The 12,956-nt window shown below is 46.9% G+C and overlaps 1 protein-coding gene across 1 annotated transcript in view; it reads left to right on the top strand.

Moving 5' to 3' along the window:
* Positions 1 to 1,192: 1,192 nt before the first annotated feature.
* Positions 1,193 to 12,956, top strand: part of LOC124036674 (PDZ domain-containing protein 2-like) — a 217,644-nt gene continuing 205,880 nt past the window's right edge. The window contains 2 exon segments of the mRNA XM_046351518.1: positions 1,193 to 1,723; positions 1,927 to 2,534. Coding sequence (XP_046207474.1) covers positions 1,517 to 1,723; positions 1,927 to 2,534 — 815 coding nt within the window. The 5' untranslated portion in view covers positions 1,193 to 1,516.

Below are 12,956 nucleotides of genomic sequence, written 5' to 3'. Positions count from 1 at the left end.
CTACGTCATCCAGTTGTGTACTACGTCATCCAGTTGTGTACTATGTCATCCAGTTGTGTACTATGTCATCCAGTTGTGTACTACGTCATCCAGTTGTGTACTACGTCATCCAGTTGTGTACTACGTCATCCGTTTCATATGATATGTCACGTCCTGCAAAAGAAAATCATGTTTTTGTGCAATTTGATATGTTACAAATCGAATTCGTACAATATGTTTGAAATTTATTGTGCTTAAGTTCCCAGACCGCATCTTTAATTACAAAATAAATATATATATATATACAAAAATTCACCCTGTTTTTGTGATATCTAATTGATAGTTATGATTTTGTCTCATTGCTGCAACTCCCCACGAGGCTGAGACATGACCCGTTAATCCGCGTTACTTCTTAACACGCTGCTTGTCGAAGGAAACACTGTTCGACTGACTACCCGAAATCAACTTACAGGCGCTAGGCCCTCCACAAGGAATCACTATAGCGCTGGGCCTTTGGGGCTCTCGGTCAGTGCCTGAGCAGCAATGCAATGCCGTGTCTTAGACCGCCAAAGAATATAGACTCTTAGCTTTCATTTTACACCAAATTTGATGTGATCCAGTGAACTTCACGCGTTGGTGCTCATGGGTCTTTTTACATGGAAATTGCCTCCCTGATCTCACGTCTGGAAAAGTGTGTGTGTGTGTGTGTGTGTGTGTGTGTGTGTGTGTGTGTGTGTGTGTGTGTGTGTGTGTGTGTGTGTGTGTGTGTGTGTGTGTGTGTGTGTGTGTGTGTGTGCGTGCGTGCGTGCGTGTGTATAATAAAGCCTCAAATGGAACCCTCTTCTGCACTATCTTTGACCAGGACCCTCTTTGGCATTACTACAACTTCTCTGATGTAGACTTTTCTGCTTTTCTCTGTAGGTGAATGGCGCCTGAGCCCAACGCTTCCCCCAGTGTGTGTGTGTGTCAGTGCAGACACACACACCCTCTTCCTCGTCAGTCTCGGTTATCAGATATTTTTACCCTGCCTGGTCCGGAATCCTGCCAGCCAAGCGGATAATGGCCCTACTCTCTCTCCAGTTACCCCTCAGAGTGTAAGGAGCCGAGACCACGACACACACACACACACACACACACACACACACACACACACACACACACACACACACACACACACACACACACACACACACACACACACACACACACACACACACACACACACACACACACACACACACACACACTTCCCTGACAGCTCTGGTTTTGTTTCTGGGTGATGACATCATGACCGGGGCGTTACTGAATGGGGGAAATGTGGCAGACACACACACTCCTCGATTCTCGCTCCTCTGACGCCCGAAGTCTTCAAACACCATCGCTAGAGATGGAGGCAGCTTCAGTCCACAGAGCTTCCTGTGTTTGTATGAACCGTTATCAGCCTTACTCCCACACCCCTTCCCAGCGCCGGTGCCTCTAGAGGGGCCCATCGACCCAGGATGCAGTGGGGCTCTGGTCAGGCCCAGCCCCAGCCACGATGCCCATCACCCAGGAGAACGCCCTGAGCCACATCCATCTACTGGAGGACTGGCTCCTGGTGGCTCAGACCAGGTACGAGGACCACTATGGAGACCCAGACCAGCAGTCCACCACCAGCAGAGACCCAGACCAGCAGTCCACCACCAGCAGAGACCCAGACCAGCAGTCCACCACCAGCAGAGACCCAGACCAGGACTCGTACCAGGTCTGTTTTTGCATACACGTGAGGGTGATGTCATTTCTTATAGCTGACATCAATTACATACTGTGCTACGAATGCCTACTGTTTCTCTATAGTCTAACGGTGGTCCACAATGTGGTTCTGAAATCTGTATGATCTATTGTCAGCCTCTGTCATATTGTGGAGTGATACTTCAATCCATTGTTGTAACTCCAACTGTATCCCAGGAGTCAGAACACGAGGAGGATGCCTGCAGTACGGTCAGTGGCAGCACGGTCGGTGGCAGCACGGTGGGTGGCAGCACGGTCGGTGGCAGCACGGTCAGTGGCAGCACGGTCAGTCTCAGCACGGTCGGTCTCAGCACGGTCGGTCTCAGCACGGTCAACAGCGGCGGCTGCAGAAGTACCAGAGGAGACATGTCTCTATGCCAGGCCGCTATACAGAAGCTGATGGAATACATTCAGCTCAACTTCACAGAGGAAGGAGAGATCCAGAGCACCGCCCTCCGACCCACGACGCCGTGTGGAGGTGTGGATGCGGAGGTGCGAGCCGTGTGCCTCACCAAGCGAGAGGGGGACGGGGCAGAGCTGGGACTCAGTTTCGGTAACATCCCTATATTTGGGGATCCGGAGGGGGAGGACAGGAAGAAGGGAGGAGGGAGAAGGAGGAGGAGGAGGAAGGGGGATCAGGGACCCGTGTTGGACGTGGGGTGTATCTGGGTAACGGAGGTGAGGAAGAGAAGTCCCGCGGCGAGGTGCGGTAGAATTAAACTACGAGACGAGTTGCTGTCACTCAACGGTCAGCTGATGGTGGGCGTCGACGTCACGGGAGCCAGGTAGGAGGAGCCTTTTCTAATGATTGTACTGCATCTCAATCATCATGAATAATGTGTATGTTGCTGCACACTCCCACTCAACCACAGAGGCCTGGAGGTTGTTGGATCAACTCACTTCAGTGAAAACCTGTAGGAACTATAGGTGTTTTCGTCTCACACACTGTCAGAGGCACAGTTTTACCATCCACGTCGTGCCAGTATGCTGCTAGGGAGCTGTTTAACATGGCATAGTTTAGAGCAGACAAATGCCCTCAGTGTGTTTGGCCAGGCAGACTCTGTGGTTCGTTGGCAGTGAAGAGAGAGAGAGTCTATTGGACACATGACAACTACTGGAGACTGGGAGGGAGAGAGGGAGTGAGAAAGAGAGAGGGAGGGAAGGAAGGAAGGAAGGAAGGGGGAGGGAAGGGAGGAGGGAGGGAGAAAGAGAGAGAGAGAGGGAGAAAGAGAGGGAGGGAGGGAGGGAGGGAGGGATGGAGGGAAGGGAAGGGAAGGGAAGGGAGGGGAAGGGAAGGGAAGGGAGGGAGTGAGAAAGAGAGAGGGAGGGAAGGAAGGGAGGAGGAAGAGAGGGAGGGAGGGAGGGGATATGAGGGGAATATAGTGTGAAAAACGACATGTTTCAGTCCTGTTATAGGAAGACTTGACAGCAAGTCCAAGGTTCCATGTTAGAGTCAACATTGGCTTGACCACGAAGAGTATTACCATGACAGAAAGATAGATGCTGGAAATAGAGGTTTAATTTCATAAAGCAACTGGACATCTGACTGATCACATTATCATTCCATGTCCTGACTGGAACATCACATTATCATTCCATGTCCTGACTGGAACATCACATTATCATTCCATGTCCTGACTGGAACATCACATTATCATTCCATGTCCTGATTGGAACATCACATTATCATTCCATGTCCTGACTGGAACATCACATTATCATTCCATGTCCTGATTGGAACATCACATTATCATTCCATGTCCTGACTGGCCACATTATCATTCCATGTCCTGACTGGAACATCACATTATCATTCCATGTCCTGACTGGAACATCACATTATCATTCCATGTCCTGACTGGAACATCACATTATCATTCCATGTCCTGACTGGAACATCACATTATCATTCCATGTCCTGACTGGAACATCACATTATCATTCCATGTCCTGATTGGCCACATCACATTATCATTCCATGTCCTGATTGGAACATCACATTATCATTCCATGTCCTGATTGGAACATCACATTATCATTCCATGTCCTGATTGGAACATCACATTATCATTCCATGTCCTGATTGGAACATCACATTATCATTCCATGTCCTGACTGGAACATCACATTATCATTCCATGTCCTGACTGGAACATCACATTATCATTCCATGTCCTGACTGGAACATCACATTATCATTCCATGTCCTGATTGGAACATCACATTATCATTCCATGTCCTGACTGGCCACATTATCATTCCATGTCCTGACTGGAACATCACATTATCATTCCATGTCCTGACTGGAACATCACATTATCATTCCATGTCCTGACTGGAACATCACATTATCATTCCATGTCCTGACTGGAACATCACATTATCATTCCATGTCCTGACTGGAACATCACATTATCATTCCATGTCCTGATTGGCCACATCACATTATCATTCCATGTCCTGATTGGAACATCACATTATCATTCCATGTCCTGATTGGAACATCACATTATCATTCCATGTCCTGATTGGAACATCACATTATCATTCCATGTCCTGATTGGAACATCACATTATCATTCCATGTCCTGATTGGAACATCACATTATCATTCCATGTCCTGATTGGAACATCACATTATCATTCCATGTCCTGACTGGCCACATCACATTATCATTCCATGTCCTGACTGGCCACATCACATTATCATTCCATGTCCTGATTGGAACATCACATTATCATTCCATGTCCTGACTGGCCACATCACATTATCATTCCATGTCCTGATTGGCCACATCACATTATCATTCCATGTCCTGACTGATCACATCACATTATCATTCCATGTCCTGACTGGCCACATCACATTATCATTCCATGTCCTGACTGATCACATCACATTATCATTCCATGTCCTGACTGATCACATCACATTAACATTCCATGTCCTGACTGGCCACATCACATTATCATTCCATGTCCTGATTGGCCACATCACATTATCATTCCATGTCCTGACTGGAACATCACATTATCATTCCATGTCCTGACTGGCCACATCACATTATCATTCAATGTCCTGACTGGCCACATTATCATTCCATGTCCTGATTGGCCACATCACATTATCATTCCATGCGATATAAACTGTATCTGCTGATGAGCAGCATTCTTGGAATTGTGTGCCTGTGTGTGTGTGTGTCTGTGTGTCTGTCTGTGTCTGTGTGTGTGTGTGTCAAGTCAGGCTTCGTTAGACTGGCATCATGTGACAAGGCATCAAAAGGAGGTTGCGTGTCTGTGAGGGAGGGAGAGAGGGAGAGAGCCCTAAAGTATTCGCACTCAATAGTTGATCGGGGTCGCGAGGTGGGGGGGGTCGTTTCTACGCTGATCAATGGCAATATCTGGATCCGAGTCGCGAGGTGGGGGTAGTACTTGACTACCGCCTGTCCTACAACACTTGCGTTCTACAAACCTAGATCAGGGATAGAGGCTATAGAGGCCATGCTCTGTGATTCAGTTTCCCTGGAAACTTGCCACAGTGACTCACGGGTCTGGCATACCCACATCCAGGCCAGGTCGCAGTTGTAAATGAGAACTAGTTCTCAACTAGCCTACCTGGTTAAATAAAGGTGTTCTCAACTAGCCTACCTGGTTAAATAAAGGTGTTCTCAACTAGCCTACCTGGTTAAATAAAGGTGTTCTCAACTGGCCTACCTGGTTAAATAAAGGTGTTCTCAACTGGCCTACCTGGTTAAATAAAGGTGTTCTCAACTAGCCTACCTGGTTAAATAAAGGTGTTCTCAACTAGCCTACCTGGTTAAATAAAGGTGTTCTCAACTAGCCTACCTGGTTAAATAAAGGTGTTCTCAACTGGCCTACCTGGTTAAATAAAGGTGTTCTCAACTAGCCTACCTGGTTAAATAAAGGTGTTCTCAACTGGCCTACCTGGTTAAATAAAGGTGTTCTCAACTGGCCTACCTGGTTAAATAAAGGTGTTCTCAACTAGCCTACCTGGTTAAATAAAGGTGTTCTCAACTAGCCTACCTGGTTAAATAAAGGTGTTCTCAACTGGCCTACCTGGTTAAATAAAGGTGTTCTCAACTAGCCTACCTGGTTAAATAAAGGTGTTCTCAACTGGCCTACCTGGTTAAATAAAGGTGTTCTCAACTGGCCTACCTGGTTAAATAAAGGTGTTCTCAACTAGCCTACCTGGTTAAATAAAGGTGTTCTCAACTAGCCTACCTGGTTAAATAAAGGTGAAATTAAATCCATACCCACAAATGCACTCAGGCTCTTGCGAGTTGGGGTTCATTTCCCGCAGTGTGGAGAGAAATGTTTGCAGCTTTTAATATGATATCTGAGTGAGAGTGACAGCCAACTTCAAGTTTAGATAGCTAGCTGCTAGACTTCCTTCCTTTTTTCCTCCCTCCCTCCCTCCCTCCCTCCCTCCCTCCCTCCCTCCCTCCCTCCCTCCCTCCCCTCCCCTCCCTCCCTCCCCCTCCCTTCCCTCCCTCCCTCCCTCGCTTCCTTCTTTCCTCCCATCCTCGCTTCCTTCTTTCCTCCCTCCCTCCCCCTCCCCCCCTCCCTCCCCCTCCCTCCCCCCTCCCTCCCTCCCTCCCTCCCTCCCTCCCTCCCTCCCTCCCTCCCTCCCTCCCTCCCTCCCTCCCTCCCTCCATCCCTCCCTCCCTCCCTCCATCTTCTTTCCTCACTCCCTCCCTCCCTCGCTTCCTTCTTTCCTCCCTCCCTCCCCCTCCCTCCCCCTCCCCCTCCCTCCCTCCCTCCCTCCCTCCCTCCCTCCCTCCCCCTCCCTCCCTCCCTCCCTCCCTCCCTCCCTCGCTTCCTTCTTCCCTCCCTCCCTCCCTCCCTCCATCACTTCCTTCTTTCCTCCCTCCCTCCCTCCCTCCCTCCCTCCCTCCCTCCCTCCCTCCCTCCCTCCCTTCCTTCTCTCCCCCCCTCCCTCCCTCCCTTCTTTCCTCCCTCCCTCCCTCCTTCCCTCGCTTCCTTCTTCCCTCCCTCCCTCCCTCCCCCACTCCCTCCCCCTCCCTCCCTCACTCCCTCCCTCCCTCCATCACTTCCTTCTTTCCTCCCTCCCTCCCTCCCTCCCTCCCTCCCTCCCTCCCTCCCTCCCTCCCTCCCTCCCTCCCTCCCTCCCTCCCTCCCTCCCTCCCCCCCTCCCTCCCTCCCTCCCTCCCTCCCTCCCTCCTCCCTCGCTTCCTTCTCTCCCCCCTCCTCCCTCCCTTCTTTCCCTCCCTCCCTCCCTCCCTCCCTCCCTCCCTTCCTTCCTTCCTTCCTTCCTTCCTTCCTTCCTTCCTTCCTTCCCATACAGCTGTGTCAGGGAACTGGATTGAAAATAGCTCAATGGTTTTTCTCCAAGAGGCTCTGGTAGAGTGTAATATGTGTGGTTAGTGGAGAAGGATGGTTTCATGCTGTTTTGGAGGACAAGAGATGTAAAACATATTTTAGGACCAATCCATATACTTTCATATACTTCCATATACTTTCATATACTTTCATATACTTCCATATACTTTCATATACTTCCATATACTTTCATATACTTCCATATACTTCCATATACTTTCATATACTTTCATATACTTCCATATACTTCCATATACTTTCATATACTTCCATATACTTTCATATACTTCCATATACTTCCATATACTTCCATATACTTTCATATACTTCCATATACTTCCATATACTTTCATATACTTTCATATACTTCCATATACTTTCATATACTTCCATATACTTTCATATACTTTCATATACTTCCATATACTTTCATATACTTCCATATACTTTCCATATACTTTCATATACTTTCATATACATTCATATACTTTCATATACTTTCATATACCTCCATATACTTTCCATATACTTTCATATACTTCCATATTCTTTCATATACTTTCATATACTTTCCATAAACTTTCATCAACATCTTTGCAGGTGAAACTTCAGCCAACCAACCCCCAACCCTCTGCTGCTCTGTCAGTCTAGGGATAAAAGCCTGTCTGAGTACTAGTACTGTCAGTCTAGGGATAAGAGCCTGTTGGAGTACTAGTACTGTCAGTCTAGGGATAAGAGCCTGTCTGAGTACTAGTACTGTCAGTCTAGGGATAAGAGCCTGTCGGAGTACTAGTACTGTCAGTCTAGGGATAAGAGCCTGTCTGAGTACTAGTACTGTCAGTCTAGGGATAAGAGCCTGTCGGAGTACTAGTACTGTCAGTCTAGGGATAAGAGCCTGTCGGAGTACTAGTACTGTCAGTCTAGGGATAAGAGCCTGTCTGAGTACTAGTACTGTCAGTCTAGGGATAAGAGCCTGTCGGAGTACTAGTACTGTCAGTCTAGGGATAAGAGCCTGTCGGAGTACTAGTACTGTCAGTCTAGGGATAAGAGCCTATCGGAGTACTAGTACTGTCAGTCTAGGGATAAGAGCCTGTCTGAGTACTAGTACTGTCAGTCTAGGGATAAGAGCCTGTCAGAGTACTAGATATTTGAACTAGGATTCTTTAGGCTACGTCTGATGTCTCTCTTCTTCTCGTTTGAAAGTAAAGAAAGAAAAAAGGGAGAGTGTGAAAGACGGACAGAAAGAGAGAAACTAAAAGTTGGAGAAGGGAGAGAAATTTGGAGAGAGGGTTATCAGACTGTTCCCCGGGCTGTGAGAAAGTAAGGAAGGGAAAAGGGATAGTGTGAAAGACAGACAGAAAGAGAAAAACAAAACGTTGCGAGGGAAAGTTGGAAGGAGGGATATCAGACATTTCCCCGGGCTGTGAGAAAGTAAGGAAGAGAAAAGGGAGTGTGAAAGACAGACAGAAAGAGAAAAACAAAACGTTGGCGAGGGAAAGTTGGAAGGAGGGATATCAGACATTTCCCCGGGCTGTGAGACTAACTATACCAGGAGGACGAGGAGGTTGTGAGCTGGCTTTTTTCTCATGGACCTGTGAAAAAACACTCTTCTCCTTTTTCCCACAACCAGTAGGAGCGGTAACTCTGCCTGCCCACATAGTGGTGACTTATCTTGTGTCCCAAACTGCACCTTATTCCCTATAGGGCCCTGGTCAAAGTAGTGCACTATATAGGGAATATGGTGCCATTCGGGGCACAAAACTTTGCCTTCTGAGGTAAGGAATTAGAGACTTGTATAAAAGATACAAGCCCTGGCTCTCAGATTGAATAATGTTGTTAATCATCTGATGCTTTTCTTAGTCATTGTGGTGTGGGGCAGATGGGGGACCACAGGCAGATATTCAACTGAAAGTTAAAGTGTGACTGATTCCCAGGCTAAGACGGGCTATGCTGCCAGGGTATAATGGTCTATCAGTGCCTGCAAGGCGATTGATCAGCGGGTTTGGATCGGGGGTACAGAAATACAAGTGTTGGATGGAGCTATGGGAAGAGAGGGAGAGAAAAGTGGCCTTGATGATCCGGTGTTTATTGGTTTCAGACCTGGGTTCACAGGTCTCAAATACACAGTCCAAAAACAAGTCATTTTATTTTAGTATTTGAATTAGTATTTGTAAAATACTATTTTCAAATACCTGGGCTAAATGCATGGGAGTGTATTTGAGTGTTTCAAAAAACTTTCCAAGTGTATTTCCAAATACATTAAAAAATATATTAAACTACTTGTGGAATGTTGTCCCACCCCTCTTCAATTGTTGTGCGAAGTTGCTGGATATTGGCGGGAACTGGAACACGTTGTCGTACACGTCGATCCAGAGCATCCCGAACATGCTCAATAGGTGACATGTCTGGTGAGTATACAGGCCATGGAAGAACTGGGACATGTTCAGCTTCCAGGAATTGTGTCCGGATCCTTGCAACACGGGGTCGTGCTTTATCATACTGAAACAGGAGGTGGTGACAGCGGATGAATGGCACGACTATGGGCCTCAGGATCTCATCACGGCATCTCTGTGCATTCAAATTGCCATCGATAAAAAGCATTTGTGTTCGTTGTCCGTATTTCATGTCTGCCCATACCATAACCCTACTGCCACCATGGGGCACAACGTCATACACGCTGTCTTCCATCTGCCTGAAACCGCGATTCATCCGTGAAGAACGAACTTCTCCAGCGTGCCAGTGGCCATCGAAGGTGTCAGGTTTTGGCCAGGGTTGTTCCGGTTTTTGGTCACTAGATGCCCCCATTGTGCTTTTTGACCTTTTGTTTTCCCTTGATCCCAATTATTATTTGCACCTGTGCCTCGTTTCCCCTGATTGTATTTAAACCCTTAGTTTTCCTCAGTTATTTGCTCTGTGTTTGTATGTTAGCACCCAGCCCTAGTATTCTGAGAACTCTTGTTGATCCCGGTGGACTCTCTTGTGGAATTCTGTTTTTTGTTCTTGTTTATTTATTTTTGAGTATCTTTTGAGGCTTTTTATGCTATACCTACCACCTTGTGGATTTACCTTTTTTCCTGAAGGACTTCACTTTTTTACTTCATTAAATACACTGTCTCAAGTACTGCTGTGTCTGCCTCATCTTCTGGGTTCTGCCGACTATTCGTGGCTCAGTTGGTTAAGTGACTGTTTCTCACTCCGGAGACCCGGGTTCGTAACCGGGTCCTGACAGAAGGTGAGCATTGGCCCACTGAAGTATGGAACGTTTCTGGGATCTTTTATTTCAGCCCATAAAACATTGGACCAACTCCTTCTTTCAGTGTTGTTGGGAGATTGGGAACCGATCTGGGCTAAAGCCAACCTCGTCAAATGGCTTGTTGGTAGTTAGTAATGAGGTTGGGAGATATGGGAACCGATCTGGGCTAAAGCCAACCTCGTCAAATGGCTTGTTGGTAGTTAGTAATGAGGTTGGGAGAATGGGAACCGATCTGGGCTAAAGCCAACTTCATCAAATGGCTTGTTGGTAGTTAGTAATGAGGTTGGGAGAATGGGAACCGAACTGGGCTAAAGCCAACCTCGTAAAAGTGAAAAGTGGCAAGTAGTATTACAGGGAAAACAAATATCCTTTTTTATTTTGATTTACCAAGTCGTTGTCTGTCTGTGGGTCCCAGATGGGTTGTGGATTAAAGCTGACGTTCCCAAGCCGGATTGGCAGGTTTTACTGTCTGGCTGCTCTGCTGAGGCCCCGAGTTAAATTCCTTTCTATGATCGGCTTTATGGGGGTGATTACACAGGAAGTGCTAGTTCCCTTCAACTGCCCAATGGAAAGTGAGAGTCTACAGTAGTCCGACTGGAATCTTACTGTGGGCTACTGAGCCAGCCTATAGAATGGTAGTCTAGACTCATCCTGCTCTCCCACTGTATCATACTATAGCTGTACACAGAAATGTATAAATCATTTAAAATTCCTTATATTATGCAAACCAGACAGCACATATGTTATTTTTTTAACCTATAGCCAGGGGCACTCTCCAAAACGTAGACATGATTTAAAAACAAAGCATTTCTGTTTAGTGAGTCCACCAGATCAGAGGCAGTAGGGATGACCGGGGATGTTCTCTGTTTAGTGAGTCCGCCAGACCAGAGGCAGTAGAGATGACCAGGGATGTTCTCTGTTTAGTGAGTCCGCCAGACCAGAGGCAGTAGGGATGACCAGGGATGTTCTCTGTTTAGTGAGTCCTCCAGATCAGAGGCAGTAGAGATGACCAAGGATGTTCTCTGTTTAGTGAGTCCTCCAGATCAGAGGCAGTAGAGATGACCAAGGATGTTCTCTGTTTACTGAGTCCTCCAGATCAGAGGCAGTAGAGATGACCAAGGATGTTCTCTGTTTAGTGAGTCCTCCAGATCAGAGGCAGTAGAGATGACCAAGGATGTTCTCTGTTTAGTGAGTCCTCCAGATCAGAGGCAGTAGGGATGACCAGGGATGTTCTCTGTTTAGTGAGTCCTCCAGATCAGAGGCAGTAGGGATGACCAGGGATGTTCTCTGTTTAGTGAGTCCTCCAGATCAGAGGCAGTAGAGATGACCAAGGATGTTCTCTGTTTAGTGAGTCCTCCAGATCAGGGGCAGTATGGATGACCAAGGATGTTCTCTGTTTAGTGAGTCCTCCAGATCAGAGGCAGTAGAGATGACCAAGGATGTTCTCTGTTTAGTGAGTCCTCCAGATCAGAGGCAGTAGAGATGACCAAGGATGTTCTCTGTTTAGTGAGTCCTCCAGATCAGAGGCAGTAGGGATGACCAGGGATGTTCTCTGTTTAGTGAGTCCTCCAGATCAGAGGCAGTAGGGATGACCAGGGATGTTCTCTGTTTAGTGAGTCCTCCAGATCAGAGGCAGTAGGGATGACCAGGGATGTTCTCTGTTTAGTGAGTAAAGATACCCCCCCCCCAAAAAAAAAAACTACTTAAGTAGTACTTTCAAGTATTTTTTACTTAAGTACTTTATACCACTGGGTACAATTGCCATAAAATAAATATGCAGCTCCAAAAATTGTTTGGTGATCAAGAATATTAACTGTTACGTTGAAAGCTCACCATGGATGGGGCAACAATTACTAACATAGGCCTACTGGTGTTTTTGGTATGTATCAAATGATTGACATTGATAATTGACTTAATATATGACACTTGCATTTGGAATTCGTTGTTACATTTTAGTATTACTGAGGCGAAGACGCGTCACGGGCGCGCGGCTCTTCACTTCTGCCCTCCGAACTTCCCGCCAAGTGGAATGATTTATTTATTTGTGTCTTATTGAAATGTTTGCCGTTGCTTTGACACATTTAAAAAGCATAGACCATATGTCGTAAATATATATTCCATATAATACTACAATAATTGCTAGCGTTTAATCACTCCATCCCGTACCGTTTATTGCAACATTGTATGTTTCATGTTTGAGAGGCTTGCTACGATACTTTTTTTTTATTTAGCCAATTATTTCTTACTCAGTGGACATGAACATTCTCAAGACTCATGAGGTAGAAGTTCTGTTAATTTAATTCAATGTCTGGTTTCGTTTGTTCACATTTCCAGGGTTATGTCTGCGTTCCGTGTGTCTGCGTGCCGTGTGTCTGCGTGCCGTGTGGCCGCGTGCCGTGTGTCCGCGTGCCGTGTGGCCGCGTGCCGTGTGGCCGCGTTCCGTGTGTCTGCGTTCCGTGTGTCGCTGCTGCGCGTAGAGGACCGTGCGCACCTCAGTGCGTATAGAAATAGGCTACGTGGCCTACGCAACACGCTTTGGAGTCAGAACGTTGAATAGGAGAAACATGATTGTTCCGTGTATGCATGGTGTTGA

Source organism: Oncorhynchus gorbuscha, linkage group LG05 (genome assembly GCF_021184085.1).
Source record: "Oncorhynchus gorbuscha isolate QuinsamMale2020 ecotype Even-year linkage group LG05, OgorEven_v1.0, whole genome shotgun sequence".
In the NCBI taxonomy this organism is placed as follows: Eukaryota; Metazoa; Chordata; class Actinopteri; order Salmoniformes; family Salmonidae; genus Oncorhynchus; species Oncorhynchus gorbuscha.
This window is presented reverse-complemented; position numbering and strand designations above follow the sequence as displayed.